The 25,217-nt window shown below is 40.3% G+C and overlaps 1 protein-coding gene across 1 annotated transcript in view; it reads right to left on the bottom strand.

The window, feature by feature from the left end:
- LOC124718880 overlaps positions 1-25,217 on the bottom strand; it is an 80,457-nt gene that overhangs the window by 40,438 nt on the left and 14,802 nt on the right. The window contains exons 3-5 of the mRNA XM_047244517.1: positions 19,823-20,024; positions 15,340-15,650; positions 3,605-3,793 (exon numbers count right to left, since the gene is read on the bottom strand). Of these exons, the coding sequence (XP_047100473.1) occupies positions 3,605-3,793; positions 15,340-15,650; positions 19,823-20,024 (702 nt within the window). The remainder of the gene's footprint in view (positions 1-3,604; positions 3,794-15,339; positions 15,651-19,822; positions 20,025-25,217) is intronic.

Here is a 25,217-nt window from a genome sequence, read left to right as displayed (position 1 = left end):
GAGCTCCAATTGCGCTGACTATTGGTCTCAAAGGAACATCAGGTTTATGTATCTTTGGTAATCCATATAATCTCGGAGGATAAGCCTCCGTTTTACAAAGATACTTTTTAACTTCTGTAGGAATGGAAGACTGTTTTATCAGATGATTGGTGGCATTCAGCACATTCGTTGTGGGATTCTCTTTCAACTTCTTGTATGTGCTGGGTTCCAGGAGATCACTGATCATCTTGTGATAATCCTCAGTATTCATTAAAACAGTAACCTTTCCCTTGTCAGCGGCAACTATAATAACATTCTTGTCTGCATTGATCTCCCGCAATGCCTTCCTTTCCCCTTGAGACAGATTGCTGCTGGGTGGCTTAGCTTTGTGTAATATCCTGGAGGTTTCCATTCTAATTTCATCAGCAGAATATGATGGTAACCGAAGAATTCCTGCCTCTATATTAGCAATAATGTCCTCCACAGGAATCTCGGATGGAGTTATTGCAAAATTCCCTCCTTTAGACAGAACAGAAAGTTCTTCCTTAGACAATTCTTTTTCCGATAAATTAATAACCGTTTGGGAATTGTTTGGAATCGGTGTTTCCTGTCGACCCTCTTGTAGACGATCAAACTTCTCCTTCTGCCTATTGGAAGACACTTCTGCACTAATCTCCATAGATCTAAATGTTAAAGTGTCCACTTTGTTCCAATGACAAAGCTGCATAGGATTGCTAATAAGTAAATGAAGATTTAGCAGCTGACTATCACATACCGCCAGTCCTCGTCGTGTCTGATGTATCTGCTCACGTAGTAATGCCAGTTCCATACAAGAGTAAATACGGTTAGCTTGTGCCGAATGAAACATTCTTCGCACTTTTAAAAACTTGGGAACTATACCGGTATCACGACAGCGTAGCAGAAAAGTGAGTGAGCAAAGTTGTTGACCTTTCTTCTTGCGTAGGTTCTCCAGTCGTCGTACCCTAGTTGACATTTTCTCCCCGTAGAGGCGTCGAATCATTCCATGTAGGCTTTCACGGCCGGCGTCTTCATCAGTAAACACTTCCGGGCTAAGTTGCCGTGGTCGATCCGTAGAACTTCTTCTCCCTGACGTTTCGTTCTCAACTACGGAGAACATCTTCCGAGGTGAGTCAACGACTGGCTGCTAGGAGCTGGGGCCGCCGCTTATATGGAGATCGTAGGGGGCGCCACCACACGTCACGTGGCATCGATGTGTGGTGGCGACCCCTACGATATCCATATAAGCGGCGGCCCCAGCTCCTAGCAGCCAGTCGTTGACTCACCTCGGAAGATGTTCTCCGTAGTTGAGAACGAAACGTCAGGGAGAAGAAGTTCTACAGATCGACCATGGCAACTTAGCCCGGAAGTGTTTACTGATGAAGATGCCGGCCATGAAAGCCTACATGGAATGAGAAGCATTCATGTTCAGTACAGCATTCTGTCTTGGTGCATGTGGTCTGACCTCTGCAAGCCAACCACACTGGCAAGGTGTTTTGTACATTCTGACCTTTCAAAATGACAAACTGTCCTTCACTGATCCCAGAAGGACTGCAATCTTAAATGGTGGGCAGTAGTCCACACTCAAAATTTACGGAGGAATCCTGCGATTGGGAAAGGAATGTTGATCATGAAAGGAAGGAAAGCTGAAGAGTTTACTGGCATGCTTTCCTCTTTATGCACTTCTTGATTCTTTGTTTAGCTGATAGTGGCTTGATAATATCCATTTCTTCTGAACAATGCCTTCAGGTGGGCAAGCTCTTTAGGAGAACTATCTTCATTTGAGACTGTGTGAGCTCTGTGTGGAAGTGTTTTTAGCACAATCATGGTTCGCAACAGGTCATGACAACTCAATACATGTAAATGTAATTTCGTATGAGTGGGCTTAAGATAAACTGAATGCCCCCAGAGGGCCATCATTCTCCCAATTAACCAAGATATCCAAGAAAGGCAGACAACCATCTCTCTCTCTCTCTCTCTCTCTCTCTCTCTCTCTCTCTCTCTATTTTCATAGTGAATGGAATGTTGTTGCGAATGGCATTAAGGTGATGCAGAAATTCCATTAACTCCTCTTCTCCACGAGGTCACACAATGAAAATGTTGTCTACATACGTCTAAAGTTTAAGGGCAGCGGATTCAAAAACTCTCCCCTTGAAATCCTCCATAAAAATGTTGGCCCCTGATGGAGACAGAGCTACCCATCGAGACACCATCAGTTTGTTCAAAATGTTTTAGGTCGAACATAAAATAGATTGAGGACAGAGCATGCCAAAACAGAGCAGTGATGTCCACCTAAAACTTATTACCAATTTATGCTAAAGCATCTGCAAGAGGGATCTTTGTAAAAAAGTGATTCCATATCAAAGCTAAACAAACACTCCAAAGTGCTTCAATGGAGAGCTGCTAGTTTGTTGATAAAGGCAGCTGAGTTATGATGTGATGTAAGCACTTGCCCACCAATTGTCTCAGTAAAGTAGCTATATGGTGGGCTAAATCAGATGGAAGAGCTCTAATGTTGCTTACTACTGGATGTGAAAGTAGAGTTCCTTGATCAATATTTCGAAGGCAACACAGCCTTCGTGGTACACAAAAGTGTGGTCTTAGCCTCTTAATGTTCTTTGAGGTAAGGAGAAGGAATTCAAGAGTGCAGAAGTTTTCAATTGCACATGTCCTGCAAGGTCATGAACAATCCTCCTACAGGCAAAGTCACTAAGCAGAACCTTTCCTCTTATCATTGTACACTCTGTGAGTTAACAAAATGGCTGCATTACATTAGTCAGCCTTTAGTACTACATGAAGGTTCTCTTGTAGATTTTGTAGTGCAGTTCTTATGGAAATATGCCTGGTGGAAAATCTGATGTCCCGTGATAGTGGCTATCAGCTGTACAGTGTACAGAGCCCTACCATCCCCATGACTTCCTCTAACTGAAGACAACAAAGTGTGCCAACAGCCACAGCCAACGGTAATGCAGAGGACAGCCGAGTTCTGCAGTTCTGTTACTGAGGGCACTGCCCTCACGTAGTGTGATCTGTTTGTCAACTTTGTTGATGCATGTGCAGAATACTCACAGCACGCTACATAATTTGGAATGGAGGATGTTTTCGGCAGTCCTCGATGGCTAACATCAGGATGACTGGCAGGCGCCCAGTTGAAATATCGTGGGATGTATTCAACAAAAACCAGCTGCAAGCCCAAAATTTGTATGAACATTCAATTCACTTGGAAAATTTTAAAATTCGCAGTACGTAGTATGCGTACCCAATCTGCTGAAACTGAATCAGTGGCTTGATATGAGATGTCGAACACACATGTAGATTGTTCTAACAATATCGGTTTTATTCGTGTCAAGTCATGACATATTTGGTTTATATTTCTAAGAAAAATCATCGGCAAGATAAATTTTACATAATTATTTGAATGGGTTATTTTTCCCTCTATTGTTGACTTTTTCTGAATGTAATTTGGAAACTTTAAATGCAGGGTTATTGAAACTACAAGACAGACTGAATATGTATGCAAGACTGGCCCTAGCAATGTTAACCAGTCATATTCCCACAAGACTAAGCATTAATAATAAAAAAAGTGTATGTTCACTATAGAACTTACCTAAATGCCAGAACAACTGTGCCAGGAAATGGCTCTATGGCCGTCATTGTAAGTTCCTGCAAGTTCTTCATCCTCAGCAGAGCAGTAAAATTCTCCACCTCTGTCGCTGGCACGGTCGAGACAATGAACTTGTAAAGCCTCAAACATTCCAAGCTGACAGCATAGGACGCAAGCACTGGGAGGACGCACCTGTTATTCAACAGAAATGCAGCTCGACACACTTATTTACCACCTCTCACATTTCAGAAGTCCGAAGAAATAGTGCACCACATATCACAATGCCAAATTAACAGTGCTAATCTTGTATTTGAAACAGAACCATGCTCAGTTGTGACTACTGTCATTTTCAACTGAAATATGAGATCTATACAATTACCATAATAATTTTCTTAGAAATTATACCAGTCATTAACAAGTTATATTAACACAAATATTCTGTGTTCAGCAGTATCAATACTGCGTGATAAACATAAAGTTATCTCTCCTGGAGGTCTTTTTGACATTCTTACATTCACTCCTCAATATACACAGTGGAGAAAAATTGTGTCACAAAATTTTAACCCTGGATAGCTGGTGCCAGTAGGAATTAAAATTACTAATGTTGTGTAGGTAGACAACACACCATTTTTAAACTATGGAAACTTGGTTCCACATGCTCCGATTGGCCGTGGGATTGCCCTGTTGCCATTAGTCGGTTGACGGGCAGCGCTACGGTTGTCAGTTCACACATACAAATGTCCCTCGCCCCGTCGCTGCCCCAACGTGATACGTACACGTGTCGAATAGGTCTTGATATTTGTGTCCACCTCACATCAGAGGCATTCACACGTAAGCTTCACTTCAGAGCATACATATGTCACCTGCGATTTAGTCATACAGTAAGCATGGCAGCACAGTATTCGTTCGAAGAACAACGCGACATGGTTTTTGTTTACGGACTAGCCGACGGTAATGCACATGGAGCTCAACGGTTGTATGGGGAACAGTACCCAGCAAGACACCACCCACACCCGTAAACATTTACAGCAATTCACCGGTGACTTGGAGAAACATACTCATTAGTGGAATATCATGGTGATGCTGGAAGACGTCAAATACGACGGGATGCTGCATTTGAAGAGATCGTTCTCGAGCACTTCGAGGAAGCGCCTACAACAAGTACTCGAGTGGTTGGACACGACATGGGGGTCACTTATCAGTTAGTCTGGGAGGTTTTGAGGGATGACAGCCAGCATCTATTTAGTTTCCACCCTGTCCAAGACCTAAATCCTGTGTCAGATTATGAACACAGGCTATGGTTTTGCCAGTGGTTTTTGCGACGTGTTGCACAAGATCCCGACTTCCATGCCACTGTGTTGTTTACCGATGAGTGCACCTTCCATCAGGATGGCCTTTACAGCACTCTAAATCATTACTGGGCAAGGGGGGTGACTATCTGATAGGGCCGGTCCATCTACCTGCTCGACTTACCGGGACAAATTACCTCCACTTTTTGCAAGAAACTTTACCCAGCCTGCTGGAAGATGTTCCCCTGGAGATAAGGCTACACGTTGTTGCATCATGATGGGGCACCCGCACGTAACAGTTGTGCTGCATGTGGATATTTAAATGAACTCTTTGATGGCCGGGTAATTGGCAGAGGTGCATGTAGGACATGGCTCCTGCGATCACCAGACCTCGCGCCACTGGACTTTTTCCTGTGGGGATTCTTCAAGGTTCTAGTTCACCCACCTGGACATGAACCACCCAGAAACGAAGAGGCATTAATGGATCGCTTTCAACACGCCACCAATCACATCAGGGCAATGCCAGGAATCTTTGAAAGAGTTCAGCGTAACACCGTTCGACATTACCAAGCTTGTGCCACGTGAGAGGGTCGCCAGTTCGAGCACCTGCTTTAAGTGAACAATGTCCGAGCTACAAAAAACAAGGCCATTTTCAGGGCCAACAATTTGTAAAAGACTTTCTGTATGCAAACTAACAGCTGTTGACAGGTTTGTTCCCAGTATGTCTTTTCCTGAAACTACAATAGGTGTGTCGGGACCCCGGCGGATTCACCCCAGGCCCCCAGAGTGAAAGGCTGGCTCTTTGTACAAATTGCCTAAATATCTACAGTCAGAGACTTAAAATTTCTGATAACTACATGGCAAGCAACAGTGTTTGCAATAAAAGTGTGTGAAAAATAATAATGTAGTACAAAGAGGACTTGGCACATACATGTAAAAATATTTTCTTTGATGAATACCACTGCAATCATGTAAATATTAAGCTGCTAATTGCAGATACACAGCAGCTGTATGATACAACTGAGGACACATTAGCTGCAGCTTTGTCTCTAATTTACACAGTTCAGTTCTGATGGCATAAACATGAAGAGAATTGAACAGTATAGCAAGTTTATTAATACAATATACCGATTGAGTTTTTACGCTGTCTATGTCTCAAGTTCAAATAAACCTCGAATCATAGAATGAACAAATGATTAGTGTTCCAGGAACCAACACTGGGTGAGCAATCTGAGAATATATAACACCACCTTAAGTGTCACTGCTATAGGGACCATGAACACACTATTAGACTAAAACATCCTTCAGGAAGCTATGGTTTGGTTCACAATGAACTCCTTAATCATAAACTTAAGTAAGACTAATATCTTAGTTTCTCCATGACTGGATGAGAAAATCTACATAGCATCAATTGACACAAAATAGGGTACTACATAAAAAATAATTTGTTTCCTTTCCTTTCCTTTCAATGACTATGTGACCTGGAAAAAAAAGGTCAAGTGTCACTTTTACATCTTTTAATACCCCACATTAACACAACACACAACGTGTACGAGAACAGAGGTGTATATCAAATTCACTGCTGTGATTAAAGTGAGCAATATCAGGCACATTGAGAAAGTTTGAAATGCAATATGATGAACACGCAGAATTAAAAGGAAAAAACAGTTAATTGCAGCTCACCTTGTGCAAGATATGCACAAGGTACACAGTATCAGAAACAACCTTTTAATCCTTCATAAAATGAAAAAGGGATAATTTATGAAGAGATGGAAATTTATGCTCACCTGAAAAAAAGCCACAGATAAGATGCTTAACAAGCAATGTGTATTAAGGAGCAACAATTTCTTGGATCTCCGTCATTCATTTACTGACGACTTCCTTTAAAGATTTTCAGGAAGTTCACAGTACCTAATTGATTGTAAACACACACAACAAAAAGACTGCTATACATTCGAGCTTCCAGCCTAAAGGCCTTTTTATAACTTAGAAAAACACACATTCATGCAATCTCATCTCACACACGACTGGCCCCGAGACCAGAGACAGTAGTAGTGTGAGAGAGTTGTGCTTGCATGAATATATATATATATATATATATATATATATATAATGGAAGGAAACATTCCACGTGGGAAAAATTATATATAAAAACAAAGATGAGGTGACTTACCGAACAAAAGCGCTGGCAGGTCGATAGACACACAAACAAACACAAACATACACACAAAATTCAAGCTTTCGCAACAAACTGTTGCCTCATCAGGAAAGAGGGAAGGAGAGGGGAAGACGAAAGGAAGTGGGTTTTAAGGGAGAGGGTAAGGAGTCATTCCAATCCCGGGAGCGGAAAGGCTTACCTTAGGGGGAAAAAAGGACAGGTATACACTCACACACACGCACATATCCATCCACACATACAGACACAAGCAGACATATTTAAATATGTCTGCTTGCGTCTGTATGTGTGGATGGATATGTGCGTGTGTGCGAGTGTATACCTGTCCTTTTTTCCCCCTAAGGTAAGTCTTTCCGCTCCCGGGATTGGAATGACTCCTTACCCTCTCCCTTAAAACCCACTTCCTTTCGTCTTCCCCTCTCCTTCCCTCTTTCCTGATGAGGCAACAGTTTGTTGCGAAAGCTTGAATTTTGTGTGTATGTTTGTGTTTGTTTGTGTGTCTATCGACCTGCCAGCGCTTTTGTTCGGTAAGTCACCTCATCTTTGTTTTTTTTATATATATGTGTGTGTGTGTGTGTGTGTGTGTGTGTGTGTGTGTGTTTTCTATGTTAGATGGACTTTTGGCCGAAAGTTCACTTGTACAGCAATTTTTATGTTGCGCCCGTACCAAGGTGTGGATTCGAACCCAGATCTCCTGCTCACTAGGCAGATTCGCTAACCCCTGCACCACCATGGCACTGCGGCAAACACAGCTGTGTAGATCATCTCAGTACGTCTCCCGCCCCACTACAAACTCCATTTCATGCCTCAGCCAATCTTGACGTTTCCCTTAACTCTTATCAGTACTGCAGAGGTTCTCCAGCACTGGAAGAGCACCTTAGCACTGAACAAAATGGGGATAATCCTGCCTGCACCTCATGCATAGGATATATACAAATATTATGAAATTACATGTTCCACAGACATATTAAGTCTCAACTATATATACAGTTATCACGTCTGCCTAATGAGCACAAGACGTAGGTTTGAATCCCAGCCTTTGTTCAAAGTTTAATTCATTGTTTGTGTATTCATTATCACAGACCCCACTGCAAACAATAAAATGCGATAGTCTTTCATAGCTGTACAGTAATAAAATACAATATATTGAAACACAAGAGCCGAGCTGTTGGAGCTCATTAAGATTTCAAAAGGTAGTGGCAAAAAATATGAAATTGATTCCACAGCTCTGCAACATTGTCACAGGACGATACTAGTACCTCCATATCATTGTCATTATAATCGAATAGAACTGGTCTCGGCACAGGTGAAAAGATATGTGGCAGATAAAAATACTACATTTAAAGAAGCTGACGTTGTTGTTTCTTGGATAGGTCTTTCAGACATCACCACCCTGTCACCCCCATCCAGCAACCCCAATTCTGAAGGCAGTAATGTTTAAACATCCGAATAAAGAGCTATATGAATGGAATGTGAATTTATTTTGTAATTTTCATGGGACATTTACTTTCTTATCAAGCTGTCTTGCACTAGATAGCGGTTCAGAGCATAACCTGTTCTTCAATAGAAATTCTGCTTTACTTATTTCGTTATTCTGACTATAACAACATTTGTTTAAAATGCTGTTCAACCTGCTACGGATATTTTAAAACATTGTTTGGTTGTTTCATTAATAAAGTAAGAGGCAACTAAAGCTGTAATCTGTTCTTTAAGGTGCAGTTTATTATAGAATCCATTTTGCAGTGCAAGAATCTGTATCAATGGTTTCTCTTCATGTCGCTAAGGCTGGGAAAGATTGAATACACATTCTCTGTAATGTCTCTCTCATACTTATTAGGTACACTTAGTAAGTTTATGACAAAATGGTTTTTAATACACAATGAACCAGACCATGGGGGCGGGGGTTAAACTTCTGCTATTGCAGCTGTCTCTGCACTTTCAGCTGAGATGACAACGCAGTATTCCTTGTGAGCTGCACAGCCAGAGGCCATTAACACTGTCACTGACTATAACAGTTACTACTTATATTCACTGTAAATTGAAAATCAAAATAATATTTGTTTATATCAATAAAGTTTTGGGCCCTTACATTTTATGTAATAAAAATCAAATCTGCAACTACCTTTTAAATATATGATAAGCCTACCCTACACTGTGCCCCAGGGAAGCTTGATAGGATTGGTACTGTTTTCTGTGTAAATGTATGATATGGCAGACAAAGTGGATGGCAATTGTGGTTGTTTGCTGACAATCCTGTGGTGTATGGCAAAGTGTTGAAATTGAGTGACTGTAGGAGGATACAAGAAGACTTCGACAAAATTTACGATTGGTTTGGTGAATGTCAGCTAGCTCTAAACATAGAAAAAGTAAGTTAATGTGAATGAGTAGGAAAAATGGACCTGTAATGTTCAAATAAAGTATCAGTATCCTGCCTGACACATATCTGGGCACAACATTGCACAGTAATATGAAATAAGAGAGCATGTGTGGATTGTGATAGGGAAGGCGAGAGGTCCACTTTGGTTTATTGGAAGATTTTTGGGAAACATGTTTCCTTTGGAAAGGCGACTATATATAGGATACTGTGTGATCTATTCCTGAGTACTGCTAGTGGATTTGGCACCTGCACCATGTCCGATTAAAGGAAACCATTGAAATGTTTTGAAGACAGGCCACTAGATTTGTTACCATTAGGTTCAAATAAGATGCAAGTATTCTGGAGATGCTTCAAGAACCCAAATGGCAATCCATGGAGAGGAGTAGGTGATCTTTTTGATGAACTATATTGAGAAAATTTAGAAAACTGGCATTTGAGACTGACTGCAGAACAATTCTACTTCCACCAACATTCATTTCACCTCAGGACTACGAAGATAAGATAGGAGAAATTAGGTCTCATACAGAGGCATATTTGGAAGGGGAAAGGAAATAACTAGTAGTGGTACAGGGTACCCTCTGACATGCACTGTATGGTGGGTTGCTGAGTGTTTACAAAGATGTAGATTTGACGTAAACTCTTAATGCAAAAAACAAGCTGGGTAGGGATACAAAGATAACCACTAATGAAAGACTTCAAATCATGTATTGGTACAGATATATGGATGGTATTATTTGTCTGGTAGATGAACCAACTGAATAAAAAAGATGAACTCCACTCTGAAATCAACAAAGCACACCAGAGCACAAAATTCACACTCAAGAAAGAAAAACAAATGTTCTTGACATAACAATAATAAAAGAAAATGGCAAACATACACTTAACGTCTTCAAAAAACTTACAGCCACAGACACAATAATACATTCCACATCTAATCATCCCCACAACCAGAGGCTCGCAACACTAAGGCATATGTTACACAGATTAAACAGTATCCCACTCAACAAGAGAAACTATGAAACAGAAATGAGTACAATCATATAAATAGCTAGGAACAATGGATATGACACACATGTAGTACACAGGCTCAATTAAAAATAAAAACACAAATACAAAACAAAATAACATTTCCAGATTACACGCTAACTATCAAACACATTCAACACACATACATAATGACATCACACAGAAAAGAAGCCAATGGTACACTATAACTTACATGCATAAATTAACACATGGAGTTGCAAACATATTAAAGAAACAAGGCTTCCAAACAGCATATAAAACTGTGCAAACCCTCCAATCAAACTTAGCCAACCAAGAGGGACAAGTTCCAGGGATCAGGAATATACAAACTTGAATGTCAACGTTGAGATGCAATATACACAGGCACGACATGCAGGAATTTTAAAACACCATACAAAGGAAACATCAGGTGTTTTAAGTATGAAACAAACTGTTCCACATTTGCAAAGCACTTTAAACACCATACCACCATCCTACAAACATGGAACAAGATATGAAAATAATCAGAATGAACAACCATGACAAATACCTTACACAGATGCAAGAAAACTTCTACACCCAGAAATCCATTGCTGAAAACAAACATGGGATAAATGAGCACACACACATCAGTACAGGCTCCCTATTACACTTACATATATATGCCTTCTCTCATGTGCACATCCACACACACTTCACAGGTATCTCAAAAAATACACCCACAAGTTGGCAATAACATTTGACAGTCAGCAGCACAAACCAATTCCTAGTGCTGTGAAGTGTGGAAAACAAGAAGTCAAATAGCAATAATAAGACAAAAACAGTGCCAAAAAAGGAAAAAAACACACATACAGAACATCATCCATGGAATCTGTAAGCAGAATTTAAAAAATATTATTGCACGATAGAAAAGCCAACCACCAGAACTGCTAATAACCTATATACATGTTGCCTCAAAATGTAAACTATGTAGTAAAAATATGTATATATCCTACACCACTGAAGATGCCTTGCAAAGAATAAAGATAAAATGCGTATGGCATGAAAATTGTGATTCATTCAGTTGTAATTAGATGGCCCAAAAGTAGAAATTATCAACATACCGTAATATTATACGCAAGTGAGGATTACAGGACAACAAAAGTTGAAGATAAATGTTATACTAGTTAATGGTGGATGGGAAGAACAACTTTCTGTAAACCCACTTACTAGCTCTAATTTCTCCAATTTCTTCATTGTGGTCATTTCAAGAGATGTATGTGCGTGGAAGTAATATGTTGCTCAACTTCCTGCAATGTACTCTTGGATGTTCAATAGTTAATGTTTCCATGATGCACATGCCTTTCTTGTAGTATCTGCCATTGGAGTTTGTTAAACATCTTCATAATGCTCTCACACCAATGAAACAACCCAATGGAAAAAAAACATCAATTTTCACTGGATTTTTATCTATTCTACTAATCCAACCTGGTACAAGTCCCAAGCTGATCAGCAGTACTCAAGAAATGGTCAAAGAAGTGTTTTGCAAGTCACTTTCTTCATGGATGAATTACGCTTCCTTTGGATTCTTTCAATGAATGTCAGCCTAGCATCTACTTTTCCTTTAATTTTTTGTGTTTCTTTTTGTTTGTTTTAGGGTGCAAAAACAACTAAGGTCATACACGTCCATGTCAGAATCATAGAACACGATGACAAAAAATGAATTAAAAATGACTACACGTTAAGACCAATCAACAGGCGACAGCTAAAGAAAAAGGTACTTTCTCTTGGACAAAAGGCCATAAAATACATCTTAAAGACAATGGAGGTCCTGGACTAAAGATTAAATGTCCTTTGCGATATTGCTGCAATGGATAAAAGGTAAAATTCAATCAACAGACCGTGCTTCATTTGCTAAAACGGCCAATAACTCAGACAGCAAACATAAATTAGAATGTAAGTGTAAAAAAAAAAAAAAAAAAAAAATTCTATCAGGAAATAGAAAACTGTCAAAGGTTGAGGACAATGAGCACAAAGTGTTGGGGGATCACCACTTAATAGATGACGATGTCTAAAAAGACAGTGCCCAATACACAACCTAGCTAAAATGATCTCACGGCGAGAGGGCCGAGAGGAGGTTGGCCGAGCCACTGGCAGAGGTTTAATTCTCTGGAGCTTGTTCCTGTGAAGTAACGCCAAAGTGACACCACCTGCTGACAGATGGCAACACAGATATCATCGAAGGGAACAGAAGAACTGGTGAGCCGAGATACGAGGACTGCAGCCTCGGCAGTAGCGTCAGCTACCTCATTTCCCGTCAGACCGACGTGACCGGGAACCCACATAAGCACCAGGGTGGCTCCATAATGAGTGAGCATGTGCAAGCTTTTCTGGACCTGCTGCACTAAGGAATGGACGATGTGCAGTGCAGAGGCTCTGAAGGGCACAGAGAGAGTCGGAGCAAAAGACAATTGAAAAGCCCGTGTCGCTGGATGTACTGCTTGGCCCGATACAAGGCGAAGAGCTCCAGTGTAAATACAGGGCAGCGTTCAGGAAGCCGATACCAAAAATCTTAGGAGCCAGTGACAAAGGCACATTTGACACCACAGTCAGGCCGAGAATTATCATTGTACACAATAATACTATCATGAAGTCCCGTGCGAAGGCCGAGAAACTTACGGTGACAGAACAAAGCTCGAGTAGTGTCCTTACGAAACGAATGAAGTCTAAGGTGAACACAAACAACCACATGAAGTGAAGGTGGTGAAGGGTTCACACCCATTGGGAAAGAGGCAGGAGGTACCGTGAAGTTAAGCTGCAGGAGCAACAGGTAAAAGCAAACTCCAGGAGGTAACAGAGAAGAAGGATACAGCCCAGAGAAGTCACTGAAGGAGGCGGCATAGGATGGGTGGCCAGGCACGGCACACAAATAGCACGCGTATCTGCCAAGGAGAAAATCGTGGCAGTGCGACAACGGTAGTTTGGCAGCTCCTGCATACAGACTCTCTACGGGGCTAGTGTAAAAGGCGGCAGTGGCCAAACAGGTGCCACAATTGTGGATTGTATTGAGACAGCGTAATACGGATGGACGTGCAGATGCATAAACAAAACACCCACAGTCTGGTTTCGAACAGGCGAGGGACCGGTACAAATGGAAGGGGGGGCCCAATCCACTCCCCAGGACGTAGTCCTGAAGACGCTGAGGAACCACGTGCAGCAGGCAGCCAGGCAAAACATATGGGAAGAGCAAGGAAGTTTCCTATCGAGCACGAGCACCAGGAATTTCGTAGTTCCAACAAACAGAAGAGCAACAGGACCAAGATGTAAAGACAATGGAAGAAACCCACTGTGCCACCATAAATTCATACAAACAGCTTTATCAGTGTAAAATCGAAAGGCAATGTCAATGCTCCACGAGTAAAGATGATCGAGACGTTGCTAAAGGCACCTCTAAACGAGACAAATCCGTGGAGAACTGTGATAGATGGCAAGATTGTCCACAAAATGGGAGCCAGAGCTGCCCTAGCAGGAGACATACCATAATAGGATTAATGGCAGTAGCAAAGAGGAGATCACTCAGGACGGAACCCTGAGGCACATTGTTTTTCTGGATCAATGTGTCCCGACAAGGCAGAATCCGCACCTACCTCGAAAACTCAGTCTTTTAAAAATTCCTGAAGGAAACAAGACATGCCGCCTCAAAAGTCCCACGTGTAGAGAGTACGGAGGATACCAGTCCTCCAGTAGGTGCCATAGGCTTTCTCCAAATCGAAAAACATGGCCGCAGTCTGGTATTTCCGCAGAAAATCATTCATCTCACGGGTTGACAAGTTGACGAGATGGTCAACTCCAAAATGACATGCCCTAAACCCACACTGTGCAATAGTTAATAAATTCCAAGAAATGAGCCACCATACCAATCACACATGACCATACATTCCAACACCTTGCAAAGACAGCAGTAGTACGATTGTATATATAAGAAGAAGAGGAGACTGGAAGTATGTGTGGCAGTAAGTCACCTAATGAATGAATCTGAATATTTCTAAGTATTTGGTCATGGATTTGGAATTTGCACATGTGTCAATAGTGAACATTCTGAAGTATTTTCATTCCTGAGACTTGAAATTTTTGCATCAAGAGAGCCGGTTGCATTGTGGACTTATCAGTGGTGTCTGTCGCTAGTGAACGCTCTAAAGGATTTTCAATATGTGGACTCTGAATATTTCAGGTTAAGTGACGTAGCCTAAGCATTAAAAACTTTCCTGCCGGTAATTCTGAGAGTGGTCTGCACTTGGAATTTTGTTAGTTCGTAATTATGGAACTTTAAATTTAAACCTGAGCTTAAGGAACCATTTTTGAAGAATTTCAGAAATTAATGTGATGTGTAATACTGTTCTTTCTTTAAGCCCATGCTCAGAAAGGTATTACTGCAGCAATGAACAGTCATTAATTGTGATAAATGGTACTTCATTTCAAAAAATAAACATCATCGGTTACAATTTAAAAAATCACTGAGTACTGAACATTATTTCACTGAGTTTCTTTAGGGTTAATGCAACAGATGTGTTGGTTAGCCCCTGGACTGTAATTTAGCCAACAATTAAGACATCCAACCACACCATACAGAGCCCCTATAAACAGTGTTTTCCTGGATTTACAATTTGTTATTCGTGCTGATGCACACAGGGGCTCACAAGTCACTGCATAAACAATTATTTGGTGTAAAGAACAAGTTTTAGCTTCTACATTTGGCATTCATTCATCAATTATTTATCTGTCCAGGGATCAGTAGACATTACATTTCATCAATTTTCTAATGTCCAGTCGCACTTTGTTTTGAACACTTTTCAAACAAGACTCAACTCGATGAGAAGCTATACAATGGTATGAGGAGAAATACAACACTCACCTATTACCGGCTAATGTCCACCTTATGCCTATGGTCTTAAGGGTGTTCTTCTTGGCATACAGGAAGAACTTCAGGTCTTCCACATTGATGTAGGTATGCATGAAGTCAATTTCTTCTAGCTCTGGGCAGCTATAAGCCAATGGTCGCAGCACGAGAGGGGTTTCAATGCTGGAATCGTGCTGTCCCAGACAAAGCACACGGAGGTGTTGCAAACCAGACAGTGCCTCTACTGATTCCTCAGACTTCATCACTTCACAGGGTACCCTCAGCGATTTTATTCTGGGGCACTGCTCAACTAAGTTCTTCAGCTCCTGCAAGCAGACCACAATTTCCCAGCTATACAAACACAAAAGTGCAAGATCCTAGTCTCTCCTCGAGATGCAGACACAGTGGCCTGCTCTGTGCTAAAAGTTTGAGCATCTCCATATGAATGGTTTAACATCTTTTTTTTTGTGCCTAATCCTTATTTTCATTGAGAGACTTAACAAAATTTTGTTCGACGCATGCATATTTTTGGTAGAATTGGATGTCAAAGAAAGCAAATTTTGCAACCTCATACTCACATGTAAGTCAAGTACCTCCATTCAATACTCTGTAGCTGTGCTGCCCCAGTAGTGCAGTTAGTTGAGTTTTGTGTTAAAAATACTTAAGTTTGAGAGTCTGTTTTCAGATCTAGTTATACTTTCTTCATTTTCCACTTTAGGCTGTATGATATGGTTCTGGCTTCTCAATCATTATGCTGCAACTGCAGCAGGTCTTCTACTTATTATCTGATAGAAACACAGAATTGAGAGTACAAGTGTTTTTACAGTTCCTCCTTTAAAGCTATACGAGGTGTGGTTAAAAAGTAACAGGTAATTATTATTATTATTATTTTTTTTTTTTTTTTTAATTCCGTGGGATTTATCCATCTGATTTCCATTTTTTTTTTTGGTACATACTTTCTTGATGTATGTTTGCATTTTCTGCTGTTCTGAATATTTAGTTCACTGTTGACAGTTGAAAAGGTTATACATATTTCCGAGTGCTCTGTGAATTTTTACTTTCGAAAAAGATGGATCACAGAATTTGCATTAAATTTTGCTTGAAAAATTGAATAAAGCACAGCATCACATTCAAAAGGTTGACTGTGCATTTTGGTGACTGTACTATAAGTAAGGCAAGAGTTTACGAGTGGTATAAACATTTCAAAGAAGGTCGAGAAGACAAAAACGATGACCACTCTAGATGCCCTAGCACACCAACTACTGACAAAAATGTGAAATAAGTATATGGTTCTGGAAAATAACCAAATCACCACTGGAGAGGTTTCTGGTTATGTTGGCTTATCCTTGGGCTCATGCCAAGAAATTTTTTCAGATGTTTTGGGCATGACACATGTACCAGCAAAGTTTGTTCTGAAATTGTTGAATTTTGACCAAAATTAATGTTGCGCAGACATCACTCAAGAATTGCTGCACGAAGTTGACAATGATTGAGAACTTCTAAAGAAGATTATAACAGGTGACAAAACACGGGTATATGGGTATGACATCAAAATCGAGGCCCAATTGTCTCAACAGCAACTGCCTGAAGAGCTATGACCCAAACAAATTCTACAAGTTTGATCACGTTTTCTTTGCTAACAACGGCATAGCTTATCCTAAGTTCCTGCTGTACGGTCTTGGGGTCAATAAGGAATACTACCTGGATGTTAGGCACCATTTATGTGAAGCAATCCGAAGAAAACAACAACAACTGTGGCAAAACCATTTGTGGAAACTGCATCACGGCAATGCTCCCACTCGCACCTCAATGCTCGTTTGTAATTTTTTGGCAAAAAAAACGAAATCGTTTCGTTGCCTCGGCCACCATATTTGCGGACATGGCCTCCTGACACTTCTTCGTCTTCCTGAGTTTGAAGAGAACCGTGAAAGGACACGGTCTTACCACCATTGACAAGATGAACATAATCGTAAGGGAGCTGAATATCATAATGAAATGTGAGTTCCAGAAGTGCTTCCAAGATCGGAAAAAGCGCTGCCATATTACTTCGAAGGGACAAAGTTTATGTTGATGATGAATAAATAAAGATTCTTTCTTAAAGACTAAAATTCATGTAACTTTTTTATCACACCTCATATTTTGCCTTTAAATGTTTACTCTGTTCTCTTCCATACAGTGTACCCCTCCACATTTTCCAGTTCAATTTGCAGCATTGCTTCTCTTTTCATTATACAGCTTTCAAAGTAAAGAAAATAAGAAAGACTGCAGCCCTTTCCTTCTCAGTCCAGCGCTGTTTCCTGTACACCAAGTTAGCCTGCTGCAACTGTGCAAATCACACAGTCAGATCATCTTACAAGGGAACCTCCCTATCGCACCCCCCTCAGATTTAGTTATAAGTTGGCACAGTGGATAGGCCTTGAAAAACTGTACACAGATCAATTGAGAAAACAGGAAGTAGTTGTGTGAAACTGTGAAAAAATAAGCTAAATATACAAACTGAGTAGTTCACGGGAAGATAGGCAACATCAAGGACATTGGGAACGCAGGAGTGCCGTGGTCTCGTGGTAACGTGAGCAGCTGTGGAACGAAAGGTCCTTGGTTCAAATCTTCCATCGAGTGAAAAGTTTAATTTTTTTATTTTCAGTTTATGTGACAAACTCTTATGTTTTCATCACTTTTTTGGGAGTGATCATCACATCCACAAGAAAACCTAAATCGGGCAAGGTAGAAGAATCTTTTTACCCATTCGCCAAGTGTACAAGTTAGGTGGGTCAACAACATATTCCTGTCATGTGACGCACATGCCGTCACCAGTGTCATATAGAATATATCAGATGTGTTTTCCTGTGGAGGAATCGGTTGACCTATGACCTTGCGATCAAATGTTTTCGGTTCCCATTGGAGAGGCACGTCCTTTCGTCTACTAATCGCATGGTTTTGCGATGCGGTCGCAAAACACAGACACTAAACTTATTACAGTGAACAGAGACGTCAATGAACAAACGGACAGATAATAACTATGCAAAAATAAAGAAAGTAAAATTTTCACTCGAGGGAAGTCTTGAACCAAGGACCTCTCGTTCTGCAGCTGCTCACGCTACCGCGGGACCACGGCACTCCTGAACTAAAATTGTCCATGATGTTGCGTATGTAGCCCATGGACTACTCAGTTTGTATATTTTGCTTATTTTTTCACAGTTCCACACAACTTCTTCCTGTTTTCTCAATTGATCTGTGTTCAGTTTATCAAGGCCTCTCCACTGTGCCAACTTATAACTAAATCTGAGGGGGATGCGATGGGGAGGTTCCCTTGTTAGTGAATCATTTCGCACCACTTCGACTTCATTAAAGCTATTGGTACAAGTAAACAAAACTTTTGCTATATTTCAAAAGTGGAGTCACTTATTCAGGAAAATAGTATAAGCTACTCGTCTCCACGGACAATTAATATCAGTGTTATTTTATTGGTAACATCTGTTCTAATTCTCTACCTAAAGTATTGTCTCCTGTTGTATGGAACATAGAGGACAAAGGCCTTTACAATTATTTGACAATTACTAATTTGAGATGTGAAGGATTTGGACTGTTTTTCTGGTAGAAATGGTGAAGTATTGTTTACTCCAGTGAATAATCGTCAGTTAGCACTGGAACACCTGTGTCCACTGCCTCTCTGTGACGCCTCCTCCAGCAGCATTTTAGGCAGAAAATTATACATTGGACAAACAACTCTTTCCAAAAATTGTAGTAGACCTACATCACACACTAACACTTCCATTGCACAATTATTAGAACTGCCATTATTGTTTTGTTGTTGCAATATTACTTAACACTGCCAGAAAACAGTTACAAAGCAGCTAATTGGCAATAATTATTTGCAGTAAATTGCTGTCTGTTCCATTTATATTTAATTAACGGAACATTACACTATGAGTGTGTTCTGCTCTTCTTCAGGCATGTTTACATAAACAATAACAATAATCACGTTAATACACAATAACTAAAACCCCCAATTTTGTGCACTGTTGTGCTGATGGAGGGCTACTGGGGTTTGTGGGGAGATGGGGGAGGGGTAAGGTGTTGACATCTAGTGGTATCAGCTGTTATTATTCTGTCGTAGAACTCGGCAATATGTCTCTCATTGTATGTTGAGTTGGACAACACTGCCTCTGTGGGATGCATTCGTGTAGTTCTGTATCAATTGCTGTCATGCCATACTGATGTAATATATTTTAACACATCAGCTGTTCACTTACAATTTTGGCATTCCATAGCTTCATTTGCACAGTTTTGCTTCTGGTGCACTGGCCATATTCTTGTATAACATTACACTGTAGCGCTGACATTGGTCTTTATGCAATTCAGTGCAAGTTGAACATAAATTAAATGTAAATGTGACTGGTAGCAGCTTCCCAGAAATAACACTTAGGCATTACGATCACAGTTAACTAGTCTGTAAGAGTCAGTGTCAATACTCAGACACATACTGTGGGAGACTTACCGAGCTGCTGAGTGTTTGCTTGCCATCCAAGTGCAGTTCAGTGAGTCTGTGGCAATTGGTGTAGAGCGTACAGAGAACACTGTACGTGATGGGGCGCCAAATATGTACCTTCCTCAAGTTTGGAGCACTGCGGAAAATCTCTATCACCTCCTGGTCCGGATTTCCACTCTTCCCGATACATGTGCCTACGCGACACCAGGTCCTGTAACAAAATAATACGATGACAGCTAATTCTAGAACAGTACCTACAACATATGTAAATGCTACTGCCCTACACAATGACAAAACTCTCGTGTAACCTGTCTTAAGCTTCTATAATGGCAACTTTGTCATACATTAATCCCCAAGCACACATATAGAAAAACCCTGCTTTATAGAAAATGGTAACATCTGGCATTGGGAAGGAAAACAATTGCCACCTTTTTGAAACACTGGTTTCTCCACACAGCAATAGAAATGGGGGGTTGTAGAAAATGAAAAAACACCCATTACTGCAGCAGAAAGAGACAGTACAGCAGACCTGAGCCAAAAAATTATAGCCGACATCCAGTTTTATAAAGTCTCCTATTATTTACATGGCAACCTGTTGCCATCTCCAGGCAAGACACGTGAAGTGTTTCAATAACAGAGAAAAAGGAAATAGCAAGAAAAGCTGAGAGATCGAACAATACTAACCAGTTTTGTGTTTCTTGCACTCCTTGTCAATAGCCACACTGTAATGGAGCTGGTCAATGATACACTCATTCTTTATGGATTAACACGATACAAAACAGTTTCCCCAAGGGGTCCCGCAGAGTCCAGTACCGGATCCATGTAGAGTGCCCAGATGGCTACGGGCATATACGAACGCCTGGCAGCTAAGGGCATTCATTTATGTCCAGCAGGCTGGAAGGCCTGACAGCTGGAGACAGAAACAGGTGAACGCACACAACAGAATGGTGACTTGCTGTCGTCCGCATTTCAACATTTTTGCTACCACCTTTGTTAATTGCTATTATTTGTAATGTTAGAAAGAGCTACAGCTTTCACCCACTTCTGGTTCCTTTCTGCTTATGACCACATCAAATACATAAATTTTAACTTCCTAATGAACACCAGACAAATTACACAAATAAATATAGTTTGAAGGGCATATCATTATCCTAATAAACAGACATATCAGATGTTACAAAAGGCAAACAGTGCACCAGAATACTTGCAATTTCTCAACGACACTTACTGCACGCAGAACAGAAAATGCCACGCGTAGCCAAGTAACTGTAATTTGATTCCGTGATCTATGAAGTAAATATTATACAAAGAAATATGATGTGAAAGGGCACGAATTGTCCTACAGAACTGAATGTATCAGACGTCGTGAAAAGTGAACAGTGCAACAAAATACATACCATTTCTCAGCAACACTCACTGCTGCACAGAACACAATACTGTTTGAATTCTGAGGGTCTTTGCTACGAACCGTTCAGTTTGAAATTTTATATCTGGAAAATATTGGCCAAATGTTAACAAGATTTTAGTAGGTTAAAGGTATATCTTCTGAGCATAAATCTCAAGTTATAGAATTTTCCAATCTGAAATACATGTGTTCTATTCATTTTTATAAAGCAACTTTTTCTCAGCCCATGACAAACCTATAACAGAAAGCTTGCATTAGTTCTGAATTTCTGTCTTGTGGTTATCAAAAACTGCAACCACTGTGACTGCAGTGTGACAGTGATTTTATAAACAATATTGCCGAAGAGTGGTTCTTTGTGTACTGGAATGTCCGATTAGCTGGCAGTGGCTGTAGCGTGCAGTGATCGTAGGGCTAAGTCGGCTGCCCGTTGGCGAGGCGCACAATAGGTTCGGCGCCCTTTAGCAAGTCGGGCAAGCTGTACACTCAGCCCTAGCACCTGCAAAACAGTTAATGACTTACCACTAAATATCCGTACTCATTCAGTCTTGTTCGCAGGTGACACCTCGGTCCTGATAGAACAACACTACTGAAAAAATTTCAGGCAATGTACAAAATTTTCTACAAAAACAAATCTCAGTGCCATAAAATGGACTAAAACTGAATGACACAAAGACCCATACAATGCGCTTTATCTCTAAATCATCAGCAATGTGCCAATAGACTTCTTGACAAGTATGCTAAATACCCTAGCTTATGCAATGTTTATTTTATCTGGTGCCACTCATATGGGCACAAGAAAGACCATCTATCATTGCTATTTTGAATTGGTTATTTAGTATGGGATATTTTCTGAGGAAATTCTACAAACAGCATAAGGCTATCAATATTATATAATTATATTTTATAAATGTATTACTCTTCAGAAGAAAATCATTAAAAACGTGTGCTGCCAATAAAAATAAGTCATGTCACTCATCATTTAAGCAATCAAAAATCTACATCTACATCCATACTCCGCAAGCCACCTGACGGTGGCTTCAGTGCACATTTTTGAAATAACCATTGTAAACTTGATAGTACTGCTTTAACCATAGTTAACAGTTCTCATCACAAGAAGAACTTCAAACTTCATTCACATCACTTAAAGCTTTGGGCTCAGACATCACTGTACACGGAGCCAAAAATATACAATAAACTACAAGGTAGGAACATACACTGACAGGGAAAAAAAAGAAAAAGAAAAATATCACAACACCAAGGAGGAGTTGTATGACATAAAAGGAAGTTGATACACATGTTTCTATATATGAAAGATGACATCTATTCAAATTTACTGCCAGTCACATAAGAGTTGTGCTAGTGGCACCACTATGAGGATGCAAATCAAGTTTGCTTTAAATACACGCTGCAACAGTCATGAATGTTAGTTACCTTTGAAATTGGATATAGTGGGGGATGTCACTATCAACACCTCACTGTGTTTGAATGAAGTCACGTAATAGGGCTACGGATGTTCCTTCTGCAATACTGTAGAAAGACTTGGCAGGAACGTAGCCTCCGTACACGATTGGTGCGAGCAGTGCTCACGAGAATATACAGTTACAAGACGTGACTTGAGGAAGCGACTGGTTAAGTGCTTAATATGGAACATGGCCTAGTATGGAGCAGAAATGTGGACTTTGAGAAAGCAGGATGAGAAGAGAATTGAAGATTGTGTAATTTGGATATGGTGTAGAATGGAGAAGATCAGCTGGACTGATAAAGTCAGGAATGAAGAAGTACTGAGGAGGGTTTGAGAAGAATGGAGGATGTTGCTGACGGTGAAGAACAGGAAATTAAACTGGATAGGCCACAATCTAAAAAGAGATTGCACTCTAGTAGAGGCAACTGAAGGTTTTGTTCTGGGAAAGAGAGGGAAGGCCAGAAGAAGGTTCCAGATGCTGGATGATGTCAGCAGGCAATTCATACTACACCACACCGTTGTTCCACCTGATGCATAACATTAACTTATGTGGATGCACCCACGTCCTTGTACAGGGAGTTGCTGTTTTGTTTGGGCTCAGCTATTTCTTCCTTTCCCTTGTTTTAGCATAAATACATCATTTTTCATCACCAGTAATGATACAGGATAGTGTACTACGAATCTATCACTTCCTATAGTCAAGTTGTGCTATATATTTGTTTTCTGGCCAATGTGATTCAGTACCTCTTTATAAGTTATCCGATCTATACATGTAGTCAGGGCAGAGGATGAAGTCAGGAAATAAAATTTGTGGGACTTTAACCTGGCTCTTCTGCTTACTGGGAAGATGAGTGAAATGAAGTTCGTGTAAGTGAGGGCACTGGACAAGGTTAGTCCATGCAGCTGTGTTAACAACAATGCCAGGGTGGTGTAGTGAATAACATATATGCAAATTAAACAGGAGAACCATTGCTTCAGCTTCTAACCTTATTGAAGATAAACTTGAGACTCAATATGTTTCCAGGAAAACTCAATTCCATCAGATCAATATATATGTAATCTTCAGCAGTGTTCAGTAGTGGCACATTTCAAAAACTTCTGCCTGAGCTGCCGAAAGTCCACTTTTCACCTTCAGAAAAGACTGCTTAACATCAGAAAGTTAACTTTTTTCAGATGCATTTCACGTCCTGTCTACTTTGGCCGCTGCCATATTCTGTTGCCCAAATAAAAAAAAAACTAGTTTAGTTTTAGAGTCTTATTTCCTAATCTAAGTCCCTCAGCATCACCTGATTTAAGCAGACTATATTCTATTACCATGTTAATATCAATCCTCTAACCTCTTTTCAAAATACTATCGACTACATTAAAGCAATATTCCAAATCATCATCTATCTCTGACTGAATTACAATGTCACTGGCAAGCAAAGCTATATTTCTTTTTTATTTTATTTTTGCTACTTTTTGTCTTATCTTTTCAAAATTACTCATTTGCTTCCTTTACTGCTTGTTCAGTTTACAGATAAAATAACATCAGGGATCGGCTACAACACTGTCTTGCCCACTTCTCAACTAATGCTGCTCTTTCATATCCTTTGACTTATTACTGCAATCTGGTTTCCCTGCAAGTTTTAGATAGCCTTTAGCTCCCTGAATTTTATCTCTGTTACTGTCAGAATTTCAGGCAGTATACTCTAGTTAACTCTGTGGAAAGCTTAAAATGTCAAATTTAGATGTATGAGCATATACACTGAAATATGTCTCAATTTTCATTGCACTATATAGTTTTTTTTTTTTTTTGTACCAAATTGTGTATTTATTTGATATCAGCTATACAATTTTGTAGAATACCTGCACGCATAAATGAAATTATATGCACTGCTCAATACCTCTTAGTTTGGGTACTTTCTGGCCATTCTTTATGGGTATTACAGCTGTCTCCAATGTTACTACACATTGATGAAAAAGAAATTGCAACAGCTCAAAATTGTTAACAAAGAGTAATGAAATTTTAGGAATAGATTCATCTAGCTAACATGTTTAAGTGATTTACATTGTAATATCACTGGTTAATGTAAGTGTGAGATAAGCCATTGCAAATGTGAGTTAATGGTACACTAATAACCAGTGTAACTGCCAGACTGTTGAATGCAAGCTTGCAAATGTGCATGCATTGTTTTGAACAGGTGCCAGACGTCATTTTGTGGAGCTCCAAGCCTGTTGCACTCGGTCGGTCAATACAGGGACAGTTACAGCTGTTTGTGAATGACACTGGAGTTGTTGTCCAATGATGTCCCATATGTGCTCGATTGGTGCCTGATCTAGTGATCGAGGCAACATATCAACACTATGTACAGTATGTTGCATTACAACAGCAGTATGTGTGTGAGTGTTATCCTGTTGGAGAGCACCCCTCGGAATGTTGTTCATGAATGGTGGCACAACAGGCTGAATTGCCAGACCAACGTACAAAGTTTGCATTAAGGGTGCGTGCGATAGCCGTGAGGGTGCCCTTGCTGTCATTCGAAATCGCACCCCAA

This window comes from Schistocerca piceifrons, chromosome 10 (genome assembly GCF_021461385.2).
Source record: "Schistocerca piceifrons isolate TAMUIC-IGC-003096 chromosome 10, iqSchPice1.1, whole genome shotgun sequence".
Taxonomy (NCBI): Eukaryota; Metazoa; Arthropoda; class Insecta; order Orthoptera; family Acrididae; genus Schistocerca; species Schistocerca piceifrons.
This window is presented reverse-complemented; position numbering and strand designations above follow the sequence as displayed.